The sequence below is a fragment of the Hyperolius riggenbachi genome, chromosome 3, assembly GCF_040937935.1.
Source record: "Hyperolius riggenbachi isolate aHypRig1 chromosome 3, aHypRig1.pri, whole genome shotgun sequence".
Classification (NCBI taxonomy): Eukaryota; Metazoa; Chordata; class Amphibia; order Anura; family Hyperoliidae; genus Hyperolius; species Hyperolius riggenbachi.
In genome coordinates this window covers 19,863,172-19,887,079 of record NC_090648.1, presented here as the reverse complement: position 1 = coordinate 19,887,079, position 23,908 = coordinate 19,863,172, and the positions used below count along the sequence as shown (strand labels likewise).

The 23,908-nt window shown below is 48.3% G+C and overlaps 1 protein-coding gene across 1 annotated transcript in view; it reads right to left on the bottom strand.

Annotated features, from left to right (window-relative positions):
* LOC137560884 (up-regulator of cell proliferation-like) overlaps positions 1-7,713 on the bottom strand; it is a 42,760-nt gene extending 35,047 nt beyond the window's left edge. Inside the window, exons 1-2 of the mRNA XM_068272041.1 lie at positions 7,633-7,713; positions 226-332 (exon numbers count right to left, since the gene is read on the bottom strand). Of these exons, the coding sequence (XP_068128142.1) occupies positions 226-313 (88 nt within the window). The 5' untranslated portion in view covers positions 314-332; positions 7,633-7,713. The remainder of the gene's footprint in view (positions 1-225; positions 333-7,632) is intronic.
* Between the last annotated feature and the right edge of the window lie 16,195 nt (positions 7,714-23,908).

Genomic DNA, 23,908 nt, shown 5'->3' with positions numbered 1-23,908 from the left:
CTGTGCAGTACTCCTCACTGCACTGAGGCCTAGTCCTCTAAGTGTTACTGTTACACCAAACACTACACTCTACTCAGGTGAACTAGAGGTTAGCTGGTATATTGGATTATCGGTGATACTGCAGAACACTTATAATCTGGTATATATCTGTATTCCCAGTGATACTGCAGATCACCGGTAATCAGATCCTCTCTGTGCTTCACCGATCGTTACATGGAGACTTACCCTCCGGGAGGCCTTCAGATGCATCAGCCATGGCTGGAGACCTGTTCTCAGGCACATCTGTCGGGGGTACCTCCTGTTTGGAGGCCATGGCATGTGGACCTCAGTGTCTGAAAAGAAGGATAATATGAGGAGGATTAACAGTAGTACGGTCTTTTCCTGTAAATTCATACTGTCTGGACTTTCTACTGAAGATCTACAGAACACAACTAAGTCCAAAGTAAAGCTATATACCAATTATAGATTACCGTTTCCTGGCAGGAATGGGGACTTGATCCCTTGGGTGTCAAGTTTGGAACCCAACGCTGTACAGATGCTTCAATTGCCTGCAGGCTATAAATTAATCTGTGCTGTGGAGGGAATGAGAGGAATGAGAAGTGTAAAGCTGGCCACTAATGGTCCAATTTCTAGCGAAAAATCGTTCGAGCGATCAGAAATTCTGATCGGATTGGTTGTAAATAATCTCCATTGGTGGACACAATCGATTATGAATGAGTGAAAAAAATGTCGCTCGAATGAATTTTCGTCGAACGAAAATTTGGATTTTCTTATTGGTCGTGATAGATAGGAAGCAATGATTGGTTAGTTGATGGTGTAGTGAACGATTTTTCATCCGATCAGAATTTCTGATCGCTCGAACGATTTTTCGCTAGAAATTGGACCGTTAGTGGCCAGCTTTAGAGGATGGAGCAGAATTCCGCAGGTAAGGGTGAATGGAACAACGGACATTGAGATGCTGGTTCAATCTACTGATAAATGGTTTGCTGCATTGAATTGCCATGGGACTTTAATCTACTGATCTGCTGCCTCCCCTGTCCCAGCGCTGATCCTCCAAGCTTTTGCACCCTGGCTGATCAATATTTTCAATAGATTTTTGGTTGATCGGGCATTTTAAAGGAATCAATCCCCATCTGATTTGATCAGAGTGATCGAATCTGGAGGGAATCAAATGGTAAAGTCAATGGTCATCTTTAATTTTTTGCAAGGATTAGATTGGTTGAAATACTGTAGAACTTCCCGGTATGTTGCAATTTTTGCACAGCAGTTACATTTGCCTGAGCGGTTTAACCACTTAAGTGCCAACGGTCAAAAAGTGCCGCATAACCAAGGCTGGATTTATAGTTATTGTTCCCCTAGGCCAAGTGTGTCGGGGCTCCCCTTTCATGTACAGCAGACTCCTACCATTCCATGTGCAGCCCCCTCTCCCATGTGTAACATTCATGTACTGTAGCCTCCCTCCCATTCCATGTGCAGCCTCTTCTTCCATGTGTATCGTCCATGTACAGCAGACTCCTCCCATTCCATGTGCATTCTACTCTTCCATGTGTAACACACATGTACAGCTGCCCCTCCCATTCCATGTGCAGCCCCCTCTTCCATGTGTAACACACATGTACAGCTGCCCCTCCCATTCCATGTATGGACCCCTCTTCCATGTGTAACATACATGTACAGCTGCCCCTCCCATTCCACGTGCAGCCTCCTCTTCCATGTGTATCAGCCATGTACAGCAGCCTCCTTCCCATTCCATGTACAACCCCTCTTCCATGTGTATTATCCATGTACAGCTGCCCCTCCCATTCCATGTGCAGCCTCCTCTTCCATGTGTATCATCCCTGTACAGCAGCCCCCTCCCATTCCATGTGCAGCCCCCTCTTCCATGTGTATTATCCATGTACAGCAGCCCCTCCCATTCCATGTGCAGCCCCCTCTTCCATGTGTATCATCCCTGTACAGCAGCCCCCTCCCATTCCATGTGCAGCCCCCTCTTCCATGTGTAACATCCATGTACAGAAGCCCCCTCCCATTCCATGTGCAGCCCACTCTTCCATGTGTATCATCCATGTACAGCAGCCCCCTCCCATTCCATTTGCAGCCCCCTCTCCCATGTGTAACATTCATGTACTGTAGCCTCCCTCCCATCCACGTGCAGCCTCCTATTCCATGTTTATCATCCATATACAGAAGCCCCCTCCCACTCCATGTGCAGCTCCCTCTTCCATGTGTATCATCCATGTACAGCAGCCCCATCCCATTCCACGTGCAGCCCCCTCTTCCATGTGTATCATCCATGTGCAGCTGCCCCTCCCATTACACATGCAGCCTCCTCTTACATGTGTATCATCCATGTACAGCAGCCCTTCCCATCCCATGTGCAGCCCTCTCTTCCATGTGTATCATCCCTGTACTGCAGCCCCTCCCATTCCATGTGCAGCCCCCTCTTCCATGTGTATCATCCCTGTACAGCAGCCTCCTCCCATTCCATATGCAGCCCTCTCTTCCATGTGTAATATCCATGTGCAGCCCCTCTCCCATTCCATGTGCAGCCCCTCTTCCATGTGTAGCATCCATGTACAGCAGCCCCTCTCTTTCATGTGTATCATCCATGTACAGCAGCCTCTTCCATTCCATGTGCAGCCCCCTCTTCCATGTGTAGCACCCATGTACAGCAGTCCCCTCCCATTCCATGTATGGCCCTCTCTTCCATGTGTAACATCCATGTACAGCAGCCCCTTCCCATACCATGTGCAGACCCCTCTTCCATGTGCATCATCCCTGTACAGCAGCCCCCTCCCATTCCATGTGCAGCCCCCTCTTCCATGTGTATCATCCCTGTACAGCAGCCCCCTCCCATTCCATGTGCAGACCCCTCTTCCATGTGCATCATCCCTGTACAGCAGCCCCCTCCCATTCCATGTGCAGCCCCCTCTTCCATGTGTATCATCCCTGTACAGCAGCCCCCTCCCATTCCATGTGCAGCCCCCTCCCATTCCATGTGTATCATCCCTGTACAGCAGCCCCCTCCCATTCCATGTGCAGCCCCCTCTTCCATGTGTATCATCCCTGTAGAGCTTCCCCTCCCATTCAGCAGCGAAACAGCGTCGAGATCAGCAGGAGCAACGAAAGCAGTGAGAATGCGTGGTGGGCCGGCCGTAATGTGAAATCTAAACCCTGGCAGATATTAGAGCATTAAAACAGGGCGTAGATTTCATTCACCATTGTCCAGAAGGGGTTAATTTATGTCAGTAAACAAACAGCAGATACCAGAGATTGTGTAGCTGCACAATACAATCTGAGCCAGGCATGCTATGCTTCCAAAGCTGTATTATAGCTCTGCTCTCCCAGTGCACGATCGTTACACTAATTCAAGACATATCAACCTATGCCCTGTCCTTTGCAGATAAAGTAAACACTGTAAATTCCATGCAGTTGTTTCTCTGCCAGGGAAACAGTTCTCCTCTTTTACAAGCAGAGAGGAGAATCGAAACTCAGGCAGGGAGAAGAGAAGGGCCCATATGCAATTAACTTAAAGCACACATCCAAGATGCTTTCAAAAACAAAAATCTACTTCCTCCAGCCCCTTGCAGACATCCTGTGCCCTCGCCGCAGCTCCGCATCGGTGGCCTGGGGTCCCCTCCGGTGCAAGATGCCAACTGCGCCTGCGTGAGCAGCATCAACTCCGTGAGCCACTCGCTGAAGCGCAGAGAGGACTGAGATGGCACAGTGTTCCAACTTAAGAACAAATTCAGTTTAAGAACAAACCTACAGACTACCTGCAAGGGGAGAAGTTAACGGCTGCTTGGTGGGCATCTTCCTACTTACAAGGCCTGCTGCTGCTGCTCTGATTATATTTATACGTCAATCAATAAATAAATGTCAGAGGGAGAGTTTAGAATTAGGATAAAGAAGGTAAGAATAGGATTTTTGAAAGTAAACTTGTGATTTCTCAAAATTGAAAGGTTAGAAACTTACTTTGGGAGAGGGAAGTCTCTGGATCCTTCCGCCCCTCCCTGACCCAGCGCAGGCGTCTCACCCTCACACAGAGGCATGGATCTGATCGGGCTCAGCATTTCCAATGAAGTCTGAGCATCTCGGTTACTGCGCATGCACCAACTGTTGCCAAGCTCTTGTGGACTGTTTTGAGGTGGGAAAAGCACTGGAACAGCCTGGCAGAGAACAATGGGGGAAGTCTCTGGGGGGGGACCAGGCACTTCTTTAAAAGTTTTGTTTTACGGGACAAGTGAAGCAACTGTGATATGGAGGCTGCCGTATTCATTTCCATTTACGCAATACCAGTTGCCTGGCAGCCCTGCTGATCCTCTGCCTCTAAGGGCTCGTTTCCTCTATTGCGGTGCAGAATCGCCTGGATTCCACCGCTGATGAAATAGCATGCAGGTGCGTTTTTTTACGCGTTATTTTACGCGATTACGCATGCGATTTCGCATAGGTTAGGCTATATGCGTTTTTAACCATGTCACTGCCTGTGTTAATTTACATTGGTTCCTATGCGGAATCGCGTAAAATAACGCGTAAAAAAACACATGCGATTTCCCTATTAAATACATTAGCGGCGATTCGCATGCATTCCACTTGCAGGCGAATTCGTTGGCTCTTTTGTGCGTTTTCACCGCTCATAAAAACGCACCACGTAAACGTTACAGTGGAAACAGGTCCATTCACTTGCATTACGTGTGCGAATCCACATGCGTTGGGCGCATGCAGATTCGCGATAGTGGAAACGAGCCCTCATACTTTTAGCCATAGCCACTGAACAAGCATGCAGCAGATCAGCTGATTGCTGTCAGATCTGACAAGATTAGCTGCATGCTTGTTTCTTGTGTAATTCAGACACTATTGCAGCCAAATAGACCAGCAGGGCTGCCAGGGAACTGGTATTGTTTAACAGGAAAAAATATGACAGCCTCCATATCCCTCTCATTACAGTTGTCTAGTAACTGAGAAGACTGCAGACTCAAAGTACACAAGTTTTACCACTAGCAGCACAATGCTTGCAATGCCCAATCCCATACGTACCTGTAGTTATGCTGCTGAGGAATTGTACAGCCAACATCTACAGTCATTTTTTTTTCAGAAAATACTAAAAGTGTCAAATTCAACTGTGGTTTAAAAGTTTTATTAAAGCAAACTTGAACTCAGAATGTACCCTCTGCTCTAAAAGATAAGCAGCATAATAACCTTTAAACAAAAACATTTGTTACAGCTGATACAAATCCTGCAATACATATGCAGCGTGTCTACTTCCTGCTTTCATGGAAGGTGTCTACTTCCTGCTTTCATGGAAGGTGTCTACTTCCTGCTTTCATGGAAGGTGTCTACTTCCTGCTTTCATGGAAGGTGTCTACTTCCTGATTTCATGGAAGCAGACTACTTCCTGCTTTCATGGAAGCAGACTACTTCCTGCTTTCATGGAAGCAGACTACTTCCTGCTTTCATGGAAGCAGACTACTTCCTGCTTTCATGGAAGCAGACATGAGGTTAATATCCTGTGTTTATCATTAGCTCGCTGCGGTGGCAGTCAGCTGACACAGCTGAGGGGTAAAATTACAACTTGTGCTTAGTCACAGATGAGGAGAATTAGACAGGCTAAACTCAAAGTTTTGTCTGTCCAATTTAAATACATACAGGGTGCATTTCAGAGCCAGCGCACAACAAAAAGCACTAGTGTAATTGCCAACGCTCAGCGCTTTTTGAAGTGATTTTTCAGAGCTTCTAGACATGTGCCTAGCGATTTTAGAGTGTTTTGGTGTAACATTTTTTTTATATTTGTTACAGTAGAGCTGTAACTGAAAAGCTTCTGTAATAAAAATGCTTGGAAAAAAAATCACTCGGATCTAGCGCTTTTCAGAGCGATTTTCCACTTTCCTATACTTAACATTGTGGCTGAATCGCTTCAGAAATCAGCAGAAATGCTGCAGGACCCGCAGTTGCGTTTGGGATAAAATCACATCGCTCTGGTGTGCACCATCCCATTCAAATACATGGCATTTTTAAAAGCGCTCAGAAGTGCTCTTGATGTGCACCAGCCCTCTCTCCGTCTTCCTTCTGTCCTGTGCAAGAGATCAGGTCCACTTTAAGGAAGTTTACCCTTACAAAGAAACAAATAAAATCGTGCAATCTTAAAGGGATACTGTAGGGGGGGGGGGGGGGGTCGGGGGAAAATGAGTTGAACTTCCCCGGGGCTTCTAATGGTCCCCCGCAGACATCCTGTGCTCGCGCAGCCACTCCCCAATGCTCCGGCCCCGCCTCCGGTTCACATCTGGAATTTCCTACTTTAAAGTCTGAAAACCAATGCGCCTGCGTTGCCGTGTTCTCGCTCCCGCTGATGTCACCAGGAGTGTATTGTGCAGGCCCAGTATGGTCTGTGTCTGCGCAGTACACTCCTGGTGACGTCAGTGGGAGCAAGGACACGGCAACGCAGGCGCAGTGGTTTTCAGACTTTAAAGTCTGAAATTCCAGAAGTCAACCGGAGGCGGGGCCAGAGCATTGGGGAGTGGCTGCACTGGCACAGGACATTCACGGGGGACCATTAGAAGCCCAAGGTAAGTTCAACTCATTTTCCCCCCTACAGTATTCCTTTAAACTGTAATGTCACCCACTTGAGCCATAAGGAAACATGGACATTACCTTGCACATTCAGTTGTAACTGACAGCTGCTGATATACTGTATAACTGACAGCAACTGGTATATTTCAGTTCTGACAAAACATTGTCAGAACTGGAAGGGATCACTCTAAGAAGAAAATGATGAGCTTCTGAGAGGAACTGACAGTGAGGTTAGTATGTATTATTCATTTGCAGCTACGTCATAGTTTATTTTAAATAATTTTTGTTGCTTCAGGTTCCCTTTAACGCCTCTTTTCCATGGACTGTTGAACTGTGTGCTCAACAAGCAGTTACTAGGCAGCAGTGAGCAGTTACCAGGCAGCAGCGAGCACTTGTGAGGGCTCGTTTCCACTATAGCGAATCCGCATGCGGTGTCCGCATGCAGTTTCGCACAGCCAATACAAGTGGATGGGACTGTTTCCACTTGTGCGTCGTGCGGGAGCGTTTTGGTGTGCGGGGGAAATCTGCATGGCAGAGCCGTCAGATTTCGTGTGCGGCTGGAATGCGTGCGATTCGCCCGCAATGCTTTTAATAGGGAAATCGCATGCGGCTTTGTCATGCGTTTTTTCCCACGATTTCGCATGGAATGGAATGTAAATTTACACAGGCAGTGACATGGTTAAAATCGCCTATTACTTAGCCATGCGAAATCGTGGGGGAAAACGCATGCGGAAACGCATCCGCATGCGATTTCGTCCGCGGTGGAATCCAGGCGATTCCGCACCGCAATAGTGGAAATGAGCCCTGAGCGTTTGAGAGGCATTTTACTGCCCATCAGCAGTCCGTGTAAAAGAGGCCTAAGACTCGATTTCTATATACTGTAAATTGAGTCTGAAGAAAGCTTATTAGCCCAAAGTTTACCCTTTTTCCTCTAAGTTAACCAATAAATGGTATCATCCAGAATTCAAAACTTCTTGCTTTTATTGATGGCTAACACGGTACAACACACTACTGCTATTGCAAGAGTTAGTTAATAAAAGCCTATTAATAAAAACACTGTCTTACCTTGTGAAAGCTGTTTAGCTACCCAGCCACAATCTATCAGCTTTGCTCACTGCAGGAAAGCAGAGAGTTCTGTGTGCCTTGTGCACAAAGCTATTTATTCAAAGCAACACTTCTAAGTTTCACTTTCCTTTCCCATGTTCAGCCCCACCCCTCTTCCTAGTAGTGTTGTCCGTAATGATCATGAAGGATCCGGATCTTTTTTTTGAGTCGAATCATCTGGATCATCACAATGAGTGATTCGGCTCACAGTGGAAGAAACAGGAACTGCAGCCTTGTCGCTGCCTGGTAACTGCTCACTGCTGCCTGGCAACTGCTTGCTGAGCACACAGCTCAACAGTTCGTGGAAAAGAGGCCTTAGGGCAGTGGTTCCCAACCTTTTCCAGGTCGTGACACATCACGACAAACATTCAGATATCCGTGACACGTCACATCATGCCAAACATTCAGATATACATGACACGTCCCGTATGATAGAAAAGAGGGGCTCAGTAACAATCTGCTGATGCTGCAGGCACAATGAGGGGCTCAGTAACAATCTGCTGATGCTGCAGGCACAATGAGGGGCTCAGTAACAATCTGCTGATGCTGCAGGCACAATGAGGGGCTCAGTAACAATCTGCTGATGCTGCAGGCACAATGAGGGGCTCAGTAACAATCTGCTGATGCTGCAGGCACAATGTGGGGCTCAGTAACAATCTGCTGATGTTGCAGGCACAATGAGGGGCTCAGTAACAATCTGCTGATGCTGCAGGCACAATGAGGGGCTCAGTAACAATCTGCTGATGCTGCAGGCACAATGAGGTGCTCAGTAACAATCTGCTGATGCTGCAGGCACAATGAGGGGCTCAGTAACAATCTGCTGATACTGCAGGCACAATGAGGGGCTCAGTAACAATCTGCTGATGCTGCAGGCACAATGAGGGGCTCAGTAACAATCTGCTGATGCTGCAGGCACCATGAGGGGCTCAGTAACAATCTGCTGATGCTGCAGGCACAGTGAGGGGCTCAGTAACAATATGCTGATGCTGCAGGCACAATGAGGGGCTCAGTAACAATCTGCTGATGCTGCAGGCACAATGAGGGGCTCAGTGACAATCTGCTGATGCTGCAGGCACAATGGTGGGGAGCTCAGTAACAATCTGCTGATGCTGCAGGCACACTGAGGGGCTCAGTAACAATCTGCTGATGCTGCAGGCACAATGAGGGGCTCAGTAACAATCTGCTGATGCTGCAGGCACAATGAGGAGCTCAGAGACAATCTGCTGATGCTGCAGGCACAATGAGTGGCTCAGTAATAACCTGCTGATGCTGCAGGCACAATGAGGGGCTCAGTGACAATCTGCTAATGCTGCAGGCACAATGAGGGGCTCAGTAACAATCTGCTGATGCTGCAGGCACAATGAGGGGCTCAGTAACAATCTGCTGATGCTGCAGGCACAATGAGGGGCTCAGTAACAATCTGCTGATGCTGCAGGCACAATGAGGGGCTCAGTGACAATCTGCTGATGCTGCAGGCACAATGGTGGGGAGCTCAGTAACAATCTGCTGATGCTGCAGGCACACTGAGGGGCTCAGTAACAATCTGCTGATGCTGCAGGCACAATGAGGGGCTCAGTAACAATCTGCTGATGCTGCAGGCACAATGAGGAGCTCAGAGACAATCTGCTGATGCTGCAGGCACAATGAGTGGCTCAGTAATAACCTGCTGATGCTGCAGGCACAATGAGGGGCTCAGTGACAATCTGCTAATGCTGCAGGCACAATGAGGGGCTCAGTAACAATCTGCTGATGCTGCAGGCACAATGAGGGGCTCAGTAACAATCTGCTGATGCTGCAGGCACAATGAGGGGCTCAGTAACAATCTGCTGATGCTGCAGGCACAATGAGGGGCTCAGTAACAATCTGCTGATGTTGCAGGCACAATGAGGGGCACAGTAACAATCACGGGGTGGGGGGGGGGGTGGTTTGGTGACGGTGCAGTGGCACAGCTAGCATAGTTGCCCCAGTATAGGGAGTTTAGTTGCCTCAGTATAGCTAGTATAGTACCCCAGTATAGACAGTATAGTGCCCCAGTATAGCCAGTATAGTGCCCCAGTATAGCCATTATAGCGCCCCAGTATAGCTAGTATAGTGCCCCAGTATAGCCAGTATAGTGCCCCAGTATAGCCAGTATAGTGCCCCAGTATAGCCATTATAGCGCCCCAGTATAGCTAGTATAGTGCCCCAGTATAGTCAGTATAGTGCCCCAGTATAGTGCCCCAGTATAGCCAGTATAGTGCCCCAGTATAGCCAGTATAGTGCCCCAGTATAGCTAGTATAGTGCCCCAGTATAGTGCCCCAGTATAGCTAGTATAGTGCCCCAGTATAGCCAGTATAGTGCCCCAGTATAGCTAGTATAGTGCCCCAGTATAGCCAGTATAGTGCCCCAGTATAGCTAGTATAGTGCCCCAGTATAGCTAGTATAGTGCCCCAGTATAGTGCCCCAGTATAGCCAGTATAGTGCCCCAGTATAGCTAGTATAGTGCCCCAGTATAGCCAGAATAGTGCCCCAGTATAGCCAGAATAGTGCCCCAGTATAGCCAGTATAGTGCCCCAGGATAGCGCCCCAGTATAGTGCCCCAGTATAGCCAGTATAGTGCCCCAGTATAGTGCCCCAGGATAGCCAGTATAGTGCCCCAGTATAGCCGGTATAGTGCCCCAGTATAGCCAGAATAGTGCCCCAGTATAGCGCCCCAGTATACCCAGTATAGTGCCCCAGTATAGTGCCACAGGATAGCTAGTATAGTGCCCCGGGATAACCAGTATGGGTAGGTGGTGCCCCCCGCCCGTCCCCGCCGCTGTTATTACCTTAACAGCGGCCGCTCTCCCCTCTCCGGCGCATGTATTTATTCAAGCAGCGTATCTCCCGGCTGCTCTGTGTGTGATGCGCAGGAAGCAGGGCAGCGGCTTCCTGTAGCGGCGTTATGTATCGCCGTTACTATGGTAACCGAGCCATGCTTCCTGCGCATCACACACAGAGCAGCCGGGAGATATTCTGCTTGAATAAATACATGCGCTGGAGAGGGGAGAGCAGCCGCTGCTAAGATAATAAGGCGATCTGCGTGGGAGACGAGCAGGGGGAACAGAGAGCGGCGACACATAGCTGGTGCTGCCGCGACACACCGGTTGGGAACCTCTGTCTTAGAGCATAAGTACCAAAGAGCCCCCCACCCACAGTAAGCCAGTGAGCCTCCTGACAGTTTTAGTGATAGAGAAGGAGACAGGAGCCAGGGACACCCCCAATACAGTTTGTAGGGTAGAGAAGGTTGATATATCTCACTCACCATTCCAGAGTTCTGCATTTGCAGGAAATAATTGCTCCCGTTTGGGGGCGGAGCTTCGCGGCAATTTGGGGGCGGGGCTTTGCGGCAATTTGGGGGCGGAGCTTTGCCGTGATTTTGGCGGTGGTTCCTCCTGGGGTCACTGCAATTCCCCCAGCACAGTGCATCTTCGGGCTGGGGGTGGAGTTTGGAAGCTTCAAGCCAGTGCAGCCAGCCAATTACCAATCTCGGGGCAGGCTCGGAGAGGAGCAGGAGTTCTCTCACCCAATGCCCTGGACTGCAGCCCGATATGAGCGAAGAGCTTCTGCTGGGGGCGGAGCTTTAGATTGATCGGCCACAGCACTGCAAAAGTTATTTATGACGGCACAAATAAATAGTACTGCGCAGCCGGCCCTGGATGCCTGAGGAGGCGGCGGCCCGGGGGGAATCCGCCCCCGTCCTCCCGGGCCAGTCCGCCCCTGGAGACGAGCAGGGGGAGCAGAGAGCGGCGACACATAGCTGGTGCTGCCGCGACACATAAATGTGTCGCGGCACACCGGTTGGGAACCTCTGCCTTAGGGACTCCAGTTGGGAGTGAGAGAAGCAACTCCTCCCAGCTCACTGAGGGTGAGGGATCAGGTTACAGCAGTAGAGGCAGTCTTTGGTTACAAAGTTAAAGGGGAACTGAAGTAAGAGGTATACAGAGGCTGCCATATTTATTTCCTTTTAATGAATACCAGCCCTGCTGGTCTATTTTTCTGCAGTAGTATCTGAATAACACCAGAAACAAGCATGCAGCTCGTCTTGTTAGTAGAGATGTGGCAAACGGTTCCCGAACCGTTCGCCGGCGAACTTCTCCAAATCCCTGGGGCTCTTACTACTTCCGGGTCGCACTGACCCGGAGTAGTACGCCTGCGCTGCCCGGCGGAGCGCGTCCTCGATCGCGCTCCTGTTGCCGGGCACTTTCTGCGCATGAGCGTGACGTCATGAACGACGTCACGCTCATGCGCAGAGAATGCCCGGCAACTGGAGCGCGATCTAGGACGCGCTCCGCCGGGCAGCGCAGGCGTACTACTCCGGGTCAGTGCGACCCGGAAGTAGTAAGAGCTCCAGAGATGTTCGCCGGGCGAACAGTTCGCCACATCTCTACTTGTTAGATCTGACTTTAAAGAGACACTGAAGCGAGACTAAATCTCGCTTCAGCTCTCATATATAGCAGGGGCATGTGTGCCCCTGCTAAAACGCCGCTATCCTGCGGCTAAACGGGGGTCCCTGACCCCCCCAAACCCACCCCTGCAAAATCTACGACCAACTTGGTCGTAGATTTTGCTCCTCCTAGAGGCAGGGCTAACGGCTGCAGCCCTGCCTCTCAGCGCGTCTATCAGACGCGCATCGCCGCCTCTCCCCTGCCTCTCTCAGTGAAGGAAGACTGAGAGGGGCGGGGAAGAGGCGGAGGTACGCGTCTGACAGACGCGCATGGGGCAGGGCTGCGGCGGTTAGCCCTGCCTCAATGCGGAAGCGCTCCCCCGCTGCACGGAGGGAATCTGGGGGTGAAGGGACCCCCATTAAGCCGCGGGATAGCGGCGGTTTAGCAGGGGCAAACATGCCCCTGCTATCTATGAGGTTTGAAGCGAGATTTATTCTCGCTTCAGACTCTCTTTAAAGTCTAAAACACCTGATCTGCTGCATGCTTGTTCAGAGGCTATGGCTAATAGTATTAGAGGCAGAGGATCAGCAGGGCTGCCAGGCAACTGGTATTGCTTAAAAGGAAATAAATATGGCAGCCTCCATATAACTCTCTTCAGTTCCCCTTTAAAGGGACACTTAAAGGGACTCCGAGCAGTGCAGAAACTATGGAAAGATGCATATCATTTTAAAGCTCTCTTTCTCCTCTTTCCAATGATATATACACCACCGCCCTACGCCTTGTAGTTTTCGCTATTTTCGCGATTGAAATTGCAGCGGCCGCGATTTCGATCGCAAAAATAGAGACAACTAAAAGGCGTAGGGTGACGATTTAGGGGTCGTCAGAAAGAGGAGAATGAGAGCTTTAAAATGATATCCATCTTTCCATAGTTACATTGTATTACACAGGGCGACTTTTTCTGCTGAATGGAGCTGCTGACTTTGAGAAAAAGTCGCCCTGTGTAATACAATGTAACTATGGAAAGATAGATATCATTTTAAAGCTCTCTTTCTCCTCTTTCTGACGACCCATAAATCGTCACCCTACGCCTTTTAGTTTTCTCTATTTTCGCGATCGAAATTGCAGCCGCGGCAATTTCAATAGCGAAAACTAAAAGGCGTAGGGCGGAAGTTTATATATCATTGGAAAGAGGAGAAAGAGAGCTTTAAAATGATATGCATCTTCCCATTGTTTCTGCACTGCTCGGAGTCCCTTTAAGTGAAAATAAAAAAATGATTTTTACTCACCTGGGGCTTCCAACAGCCCCCTGCAGCTGTCCGGCGCCCTCGCAGCCTCGCTCCGATCCTCCTGTCCCCGCCGGCGGGTACTTCCGGTTTCGGCGACAGCCACCGACAGGCTGGGAACACGAGTGATTCTTCGCGTTCCCAGCCACAATAGCACCCTCTATACTGCTATTGCGGCCTTCATCAGGGTGAAAAGTAGAAAAATGAGTGCTACTTACCCGGGGCTTGGTCCAGCCCCCAGCTCCTAGCAGGCCCCTTGCCGCAGGTCCGCCGTCAGCCCTTTGCCACCGCTGCCTCTCGGCGATCGGCCTCTACTGCGCCTGCTCGAGCGGCACTGTCAATCACCGCCACGTAGACCGAAGCGTACTGCGCAGGCGCAGAACTATTGTGCCTGCACAGTACACTCCAGTCCATGTGGCGGTGATTGCTCGCGCAGGCGCAGTAGAGGACGACCAGTTGGTCCCGGGTAAGTAGCACTGCAGGAGTCTACATATCATGTTTTAAAACAGAACTAAAAGTAAAATATATCAGTGAAGTTGACACATAGCTTGCTATAGGGAAAGTCGTGTCCTGCCAGTCATTTCACCCCCAGTCTGCTTCCCTTGTAAAATGATTCAAAGATTCGGATCAAAGATCCGGATCTTTTCAATGATCCGATTCGAATCATCCTAATCCTTGAAAAGATCCGGACTTCCCATCTCTACTTCCTAGAGAATTTACACTGGAGTGTCTGTTTGCCTGGGACATACTCTAATCAGCCAAACCATAAAAACTCCATACCTAATGCTGGGAATACACGGTACATTTTTTTGCGGTTGATTTTCAGCGCGTTCTATTAACCATTCGATTCTCTGGTCGATTCTCTTATCTTCCGCTCGTTTTTCTTATCTTTTTTAAATTCATTTGTATGAGAAGTCGATCGAAAATAATCGAGCGGAGAATCAGACATGACGGAATTTTATCTATCGAAGGCATCTATCAGAATGATTCTGCCGCGAAAACTTAACGTGTATTCCCAACATAATGCTTCTTTTACATGGACGGTTGGACTGTGTGCTCAGCAAGCAGTTACCAGGCAGCAGTGAGCAGGTACCAGGCAGCAGCAGGCAGCAGTGAGCAGTTACCAGGCAGCAGCAGGCAGTTACCAGGCAGCAGTGAGCAGTTACCAGGCAGCAGTGAGCAGTTACCAGACAGCAGTGAGCAGTTACCAGGCAGCAGTGAGCAGTTACCAGGCAGCAGCGAGCAGCTGTGAGAGTTTGAGAGGCAATTCACTGCCAATCAACAGTCCATGGAAAAGAGGCCTTACACTATCTTTGTGCTTGCTGAACAAGAGTTAGGGCTGGTGCACACTAAAGGCTCATACACACATCAGACTATAGTCTTTGGAAAATGAAAGATCACAGAGCAATCTTACCACCCTTCATGTAGTATGAGAGCCATACTCTACACAGTCTTTTCTATGGAGCTGAACTCCACATCAGAAAAAAATCTTTGCAAGATGCTGCACACACAGATGCTGTACAGACAAAAAAGATCTGTATCTGCAAAAGATCTGTTCCTGCAAAAGATCTGTTCCTGTAAATTGCAATGATAGTCTATAAGATCTGCAGATCATCATACACACATGATTTAACTGATATTCATCTGCAGATCAAGCAATCATCCGCAGATCTGAAAATCCATCCTGGTGGATCTGATCTGCAGATGAATGTCAGTTAAATCATGTGTGTATGATGATCTGCAGATCTCATAGACTATCATTGCAATTTGCAGGAATGGATTTTTGGCAGGAACAGATCTTTTGCAGCTACATATCTTTTCAGTGTGTGCAGCATCTTGCAAAGATTTTTTTCTGATGTGGAGTTCAGCTCCATAGAAAAGACTGTGTAGAGTATGGCTCTCATACTACATGAAGGGTGGTAAGATTGCTCTCTGATCTTTCATTTTCCAAAGACTATAGTCTGATTGTGTATGAGCCTTAAGGCCCAGTGCACACCAAAACCTCTAGCAGATCTGCAAAACGCTAGCGGTTTTCGAAGCAAGTTTCAGAGCAATTCTAGGCATGTTTTCTAAACATACCTAGCGGTTTTGCGTGCGTTTTTGTGTAGCAGATTAAACAAATTGTTACAGTAAAAGCTGTTACTGAACAGCTTCTGTAACAAAAACGCCTGGAAAACCGCTCTGATGTAGCGTTTTTCAGAGCGGTTTGCGTTTTTCCTATCCTTTACATTGAGGCAGAAACGCTTCTGCAAACTGCAAACGTGCCTTAGGAGGCACGTTTGCATTTGCTACAATCCTCAAACCGCCGGTGTGCACCATCCCATTGAGACACATTAACCGAGCAGTTTGACAGGCGGATACGGCTGGCGGATCGCATCAAAAACCGCTCCGTGTGCACTGGGCCTGAGCATTTTTTTAAACCGCTTGTGCTTTAAAAGCACTTGGCTTGTATTTCAATGGGGTGGTGCACACCAGAGCAATTCATTTTTTCCCCAAACGCAACCTCGGGTCCTGCAGAATTTTTGCTGATTTCTCTGAAAAGCGCTAGATCAAAGCATTGTTACAGGTTACAAGGTGTTCAGTTACAGCTCTACTGTAACAAAATATAAAAAACACTATGCCAAAATGCTCCAAAAATCACTAGGCATGTGTAAATCGCTCTGAAAAATAACTTCAAAAAGCGCTGAGCGTTTGCGATTACGCTAGCGCTTTTTGGTATGCACTGGGCCTTAGGCCTCTTTTGCACAGACTATTGAACTGTGTGCTCAGCAAGCAGTTGCCAGCAGAGTTGCTCAAATCCAAATGCGGGTGAAAGCCGGATAGTTGCTATCCGGATTTCACCCTGTTCATTACAATCGGCTGGGCGGGGGGGGGTCAATCTTACCTAACTGACGTCTTCTTAGGTCCATCCCTCGACGCCTCCCACGCAGCGGTCACGTGAGTACAAACAATTCCTCCTGAAGGAGGAAGTGTTTGTACTCACGTGACGCGCATGGAACGCATCGTGGGAGGCAGCGAGGGACGGACCTAAGAAGACGTCAGTTAGGTAAGATTGACCCCCCTGCCCAGCCGATTGTAATTAACAGGGTGAAATCCAGATAGCAACTATCCAGCTTTCACCCGAATTCGGATTTGAGCAACTCTAGTTACCAGGCAGCAGCAAGCAATTGTGAGAGTTTCAGAGACATTTCACTGCCTATCAACAGTCTGTGGAAAAGAGGCCTACGGCCTGGAACCCACTACAAAACGCTATCGCAATTGCTAGTGTTTTGTATGCGATTTCATGAGCATTTTTGGTAGCGTTTTTAAAAAGTGTACGCTTTTTGCCAGCGACTGTGTAGAGATTTGCGATTAGCGTTTTTAATTCTGATTGGTCCTTTCAATTAATTTTAATTGGTTTTACAGTGTGTAGTAATTTCAAAACGCTAGCAAAATCGCTCTGTGCAGGTTTTGATGAGCGATTACACCAGCGTTTATATACTTTACATTGCAGAAACGCTAACGCTAAACGCAAAAAATGCTGCATGTCCTGTGTTTTGTGAATTAGTAATCGCAATCGCTCCAGTGGAATTTGGCCCATCCATTAACATTAGCTGAGCATTTAGGTAAATCGCTAGCGGTTTGAATCGCTCCCTAAACGCTCACAAAATCACTTGAGTGGGTTCCAGCACTGTGGGCCAGTGCACACCAAAAACCTCTACCAGATCTTCAAAACGCTAGAGGTTTTTGAAGCAGATTTTCAGAGCGATTCTAGGCATGTTTAGAGATGTTTTTCTAAACATGCCTAGCGTTTTTGGAGCGTTTTTGTGTAGCAGATTTAATATGTTGTTACAGTAAAAGCTGTTACTGAACAGCTTCTGTAACAAAAACGCCTGGAAAACCGCTCTGATCTAGCGTTTTTGAGGGCTGGTGCACACTGAGCGTTTTTGGTAGCGTTTTCAAAACTGTTGTTGCCTGTAAAGAACGCTTGGCTAATGTATTGCAATGGGATGGTGCACACCAGAGGGTTGAGGTTTTTAGCAAACCGCAAACGTGGCTCCTGCAGCATTTTCTGGTTTGCAGATGCGTTTCTGTCTCAATGTAAAGTATAGGAAAAGCTCAAACGCTTAGAAAAACGTTAGATCAGTGCGGTTTTTCAGGTGTTTTTGTTACAGAATCTGTTCAGTAACAGCTTGAGGGCCCATTCACACTAGAGCGTTTTGCCGCAATTTCGGGAAAACGCTAGCGCTTTTTAAAAGCAATAGTGTATTGAAACCCTATGGGCCCATTCTTACTTAGGCGATTGGCGCTAATCGCCCAAAAGCACCCAAAAACGCCAAACGCGTCGCCTGCACCATTTTCAGCCCATTTCCCGGCAATCGCGTTTCAGTGCTATAGAGAAGCTACACGCGATCATGGAAAAATCGCTGCAGTGTTCAGTGATTTATTTTTTTCGTGTGAAAAATCTCTCCTTTAAAAATGCAAAACGGCAAAAATCGCCAGCATTTTGAAAACACAAGTGTGAATGGGCCCTTACTGTAACAATATATGAAATCTGCTAAAAACACTCTAAAAAACACTAGGCATGTTTAGAAAATCTTTCTAAACATGCCTAGAATCGCTCTGAAAATCTGCTTAAAAAACCTCTAGTGTTTTGCTGATCTGCTAGAGGTTTTTGGTGTGCACTGGGCCTCAGAGCAGTTTTCCACTTTCCTATAATTTAACATTGAGGCCCAGTGCACACCGAGATCCACCAACCGCGTCCGCCAGTGAAAACGCTTGGCTAATGTATTTCAATGGGATGGTGCACACCAGCGGTTTGTGGTTTTTAGCAAACCACAAACGTGCCTCCTGCTGCACGATTGCGGTTTGCAGAAGCGTTTCTGCCTCAATGTAAAGTATAGGAAAAATGCAAACCGATGTGGAAAACGCTACATCAGAGCGGTTTTCCAGACGTTTTTGTTACAGAAGCTGTTCAGTAACAGCTTTTACTATAACAGTATTTGTAATCTGCTACACAAAAACACTCACAAAAACACTAGGCATGCTCAGAAAACTTCTCCAAACTTGCCTAGAATCGCTCTGAAATCTGCTCCAAAAACGCTAGCGTTTTGACGATCTGCTAGCGGTTTTGGTGTGCACTGGGACTGAGGCAGAAATGCCTCAGAAATCTAAAAAATGCTGCAGCCCCCGAGTTTGCATTTGTGGAACAAACAAACCTCTCTGGTGTGCACCAGCCCATTGCAATACATTACCCAAGCTGTTTTCAAACAGCTAGGATTTTTGAAAGCGCTCCAGAACTGCTCTGCTGTGCACCAGCCCTGAGAGATGTGTGCTCTGACCAGTCATCGCCTGACATAAGGCCTAGTGCACACCAGAGCGGTTCGGCAGCGTTTTGCGATCTGCTTGCGGCTGCGGATACGCTTGGGTAATGTATTTCAATGGGCTGGTGCACACCAGAGCGGGAAGCGTTTTGTTAAAACGCATACTCCCGGGGTGAGGCATTTTTTGGATTGCGGAGGCGTTTCTGCCTCCAATGTAAAGTATAGGAAAAACGCAAACCGCTCTGAAAAACGGCAGTTCAGAGCGGTTTGCCAGGCGTTTTTGTTACAGAAGCTGTTCAGTAACAGCTTTACTGTAACAATACATGAAATCTACTACACCAAAAACACTTCCCAAAACCGCAAAACGCTAGCTGAAACGCTACAGAAAAATAAGAAAAAGCGTTTCAAAATCTGCTAGCATTTTGCGGATCTGCTAGCGGGTTTTGGTGTGCACCAGGCCTAAATGCTGGTTGCCTCAAGTCTACTGACTAATTAAAATGGCATAGTGTCTGCATGTTGCATTCACTTACCAGAATCTAATGCCTAGTACACACTAGCAATTTTGATGGATCAATCATTGGTCAATTTTACCACCTCCATGTAGTATGACCATTTACCTATATAATCTGCATAGAATTGAAAATCTGTTTGGCCCTCATACTACATGGAGGTGGTAAAATTGACCAATGATTGATCCATCAAAATTGCTAGTGTGTACTAGGCTTAAGGCCTCTTTTCCACGGACTGTTGAAGTGTGTGCTCAGCAAGTAGTTATCAGGCAGCAGTGAGCAGTTACCAGGCAGCAGTGAGCAGTTGTGAGAGTTTGAGAGGCATTTCACTGCCTATAAACAGTCTGTGGAAAAGAGGCCTATAGCTACCTCCCTGCTATTCCTGCAAGAGTTAGCCCATGCAAAATACTTTACATCTCAACAGGGGTGCAGCATGTAGGCTTCCTTGTACCCCCAAGAAATGGGGGGCAGTGCAGACACCCCCACAAAGCATCCACTGCCCAAGAGTGCTATAATTGCCCCTCGAGGGGGGTGGGGGGCAAGTTAACATGGCCGGTCTACCCCCCAGACGTGGACAGGCATATTTGCACAAACAGGTAGGGAATCTATCCTTTGGGGAACAGCATGGGTGGTCGGCCACGTCAGAGGGACGTACCGGCAAAATTCTCATGCTCCTCTCCCCCAAGGGGCAATTGCAGCGCTCCCAGGAAATGGCAGCTTTGTGGGGTGTCTGTGCTGCCCCCATTTCTTGGGGGCACAAGGAGGCCTACATGCGCCGCCCCTGTTGAGATGAAATGCATTTTGCCTTGGCCAACTCCTGCAGGAATGGCAGGGAGGTAGCCTTAGATCCTGCATATTTCCACTGACAGTTGAGCTGTGTGGTCAGGAAGCAGTTACCAGATAGAAGTGAGCAGTTGCCAGGCAGCAGCAAGCAGTTGTGAGAGTCATAGGCTACATACACACTTGAGATAACAGTCTTTGGAAAATGAAAGATCACAGACCAATTTTACCCCCTTCCATGTAGTATGAGAGCCATACCTAACACAGTCTATTCTATGGAGCTGAACTCCTCATCAGATAAACATCTTTGCAAGAGGCTGTACACTATGGCTATCATTCATGAACAGGATATCGGTAAAGAGAATCTGTGCGGGAAACCACCGCTGGCGGTGTTTTAGACTTCTGGGTGGGCATTCATAAAAAAAGTATCGATGTGCGGAGATTCCCCGAACTAGGCTGGTGGTAGGCAGGCGGTAGGCTTGCGGAGACACGGAAGCTGCCGAGTTGATACATTTCTCTGTGTTCCGCTCTACTGCAGCTGCCTGGGAGGTCTCTGCGTCTCCATTCACTTACATTGGTATCGCTACATCAGAGGGAGCGGTACTTCCCGACCTCACACCGCTTGCAGTGATCTTCATGAATTAACATTTTGCTACATTTGTTCCGATAATCCCCGCACAAGGCGGTGATTTATCACTCTGCTCGGTAGTGTCATTTTTCATGCGGAAAGAGCCTTTATGAAGGCTGACTTTGCTAAGTGTTCGGTAAAGTCAGCTGTTTTTAGCATTTCCGCATGCGAAAATGCTTTATGAATGATAGCCAAAGATGCTGTACACATGCAACAGATCAGTATCTGCAAAAGATCCATTCCTGCAAAATGCATTCATGAGCCTCAATTCACTAAGCTTAACTCCTGTCTTTAATAACTCTTCAGAGCTGTTTTACAGTTATCACAATTATATCACCATGGTGATCACTGTAAAACAGCTCTGAAGAGTTATTAAAGACAGGAGTTAAGCTTAGTGAATTGAGGCATAGTCTATGATATCTGCAGATCCTCATATACACCTTGTTTAACTGACTTCATCTGCATATCTGACAATCATCTGCAGATCTGAAAATCCATCCTGGTGGATCTGATCTGCAGATGAATGTCTGTTAAACAAGGTGTGTATGAGGATCTGCAGATATCATAGACTATGAATGCATTTTTGCCATGTAAAGTGGGCGTGGTCATAGGTGGGGCCAAATGTACATGAAACTTAAATATATTCAATAGGCAGTATTTCACATATATAAGCCTTCGGCTGGCTGGCTGGCCTGTGCGCTGTACTCAGGTGGAGGTGATGCTGTGCCGGCCTGGCCGGCGGTGATGCTGTGCCGGCCTGGCCGGCGGTGATGCTGTGCCGGCCTGGCCGGCGGTGATGCTGGGCCGGCCTGGCCGGCGGTGATGCTGGGCCGGCCTGGCTGGCGGTGATGCTGTGCCGGCTTTGCTAGGTGACTTGCTGGGGCTTTGCTGGGCTGGGCAATATGCTGGGGGCATTTTCGGGGGCTTTGCTGGGCTGGGGGCTTTACTAGGCTTTGCTTGGTTGTATGCTTTGCTGGGCTGGGACCAGGAGTCTTTGCAAGGCTGGGGGGGTTTACTTTGCTGAGGGCTCTGCTTTGCTGGGCTGGGGCCCTGGGACTTTGCTTGGCAGTAGATAGGCAGCTTCCCCCAGAATAGGTTAGATAGGCAGCTTCCCCCAATATAGATTAGCTGACAGCGCGTGCATCCACCCTCCTTCACTCTATGCATCGGAAGCCCAGCCGGAGCGCCGCTGACGTCATCCCCAGCCATACGAGCTGACGACCCGGAAGTCGCAGACACGCTGCTGGCAGCTGCAGAGTTGGTAAGATCCGCAGACCTGACCTTTCATAAATAACATGAACCATTTTAGCCTTTTGGACGTTACTGTCACGTCCAAAAGGCTGCTGCCGCACGCTTCTGTGCCGTCGTCCGTTAGCCCGGAGATCAGTGAATGTTAAATCTGTTTATTTGTGCGTGTGTGCTGTACCCAGGATCATGGGGGGTTGCTTTGAAAATCTCTTGCTTATATAAAATCACACCCGTAGCATAACATTAGCAAAAGCTTTTCAACTCTCAAGTGCTTAGAAAGGGCTTAGTAACGTACTGCTAATGGGTTCCAGGTCTAATACTCCTTTCTGGAGAGGTGGAGAGGTGTTATTACATACACAATTTATCACGATTGATTAGGGCCCCTTTTTCATATTTGAGCACCACCCCCTTGAGGACCCTCTGCACAGCCCTGTACCCTATTACCAATGGCACTCCAGGTGATGGCCTTATACAGTGCCTTCATTTAGTACAGTGTACAGAGTAATAAACAAAACAAACAAAAAAGAGAGAGAGGAAACAGAAGATCCTCCATTCTCTTCTGACATAACGGTTACCAGTAGTGCCTTCACATAATTTATTTAACTGTAAATTAACTGTTATAACCTGATTTAGTCACCTACTGACATAACCGATCTTGTAGCTGAATTTATTAAGGTGAGACAAATATCTTGGCTATATACAGCACCCTTTTATAGCCGAAAGAAATATCTTGGCTATATTCAGCACCAGGGCTGGCTCTACACTTTTTGCCGCCTGAGGCAAACTTGTGAGGATGCCGCCCCCCCCCCCCCCCATAGGTAGTATAATTGCCCCCAAGTAGCCTGGAGGGGGTAGCAGCCAGGAAGGGGGGCAGTGGGCACAGTGGTGGGGTCGAACCCCCCTCCCTCATTTGCGTCCCCCCATCTGCTCTCCCCCTCCAGCTAATTGCGCAGCAGTGCTGCGTACAACCGCTCATCATTTCCTGCAATGTAGCTCAAGTGGGAGGAATTGTACGAAGTGAGGAGCGGTGGTACACACGCTGGAAGGCGAAAGGAAGAGGTGAGTAATTGCTCTTCTGCCCACTGTCTGACCACACACTGCACAATTTGCTGGAGGGGGGACCCAAGTCGGACCCCCCTCCCCACCACTGTGCCCACTGCCCCCCTTCCTGGCTGCTACCCCCTCCAGCTTGGCGTCCCCCACCCACGGCCAAGCAGGCACCGTTCCCCCCCACACACACTTTTGCCGCCTGAGGAACCTGCCTCCTCTCGCATCATGGGCAGCCCAGGGCTGTCCAGAACCCTTCCAGCTATATCCAACACACTTTTAAAATCTCAGATATAAAAGGGCACCCTTTTATAACTGAAACAAAATATTGGCTATAAAAGGGAAACCCTTTAATATCCAAAACAAAAATCTCAGCTATAAAAGGGCGCCCTTTTATAACTGAAAAAAAAATGGGACGCCCTAATAGCCAAGATTTACAGCAGATAACATTGACGTCTAGGAAGGCGCCCTTTTTACACAGATGGCTCAGGCACCCTTTTAAACTGATACCGACTGAACCAGTCAAGAGAACACACAGGTCATCAGAGGATCCCCACTGCGTGCTGGGCTGAAGAGCTAGCACTCCATCTGCTACCTGCAGGGATGCCCAGGCACCCGTGGAGGGAGAGATGCACAGCAATCGGGGAGAGACCTGTGGGCCTTCCAGCTGGCTCTTGGGCCCTGGGGCTTTGTCTCTTTGGAAGTGCTGACCCTGTATTTCCCTGTCTAGTCCCATTCAGCTAACCCACCCGGCTGGGAAAAAATTCTGGGGAGAACACACAAATAGGAAAGATGTTTTTTTCTTGTGTTTGCTTAGGCCTGTTGACAGGTTTGTAAAGAGAGAAACCTTCCCAGTAGTACTACTGTGCTAGAAAAAAATATATAGTGTTCGCCAGTGCTACAGTGATTGACTAAGTGTAGCATGTGGTTAGGAGAAATATTTTGTTCATCTGGTGGTTGCCCCAATCTTCTGGTTCATCTTGTGTTTTCCTTGATTTTGTAGGTTCTTTTCTTCCTCGTTGGGAAATGTTT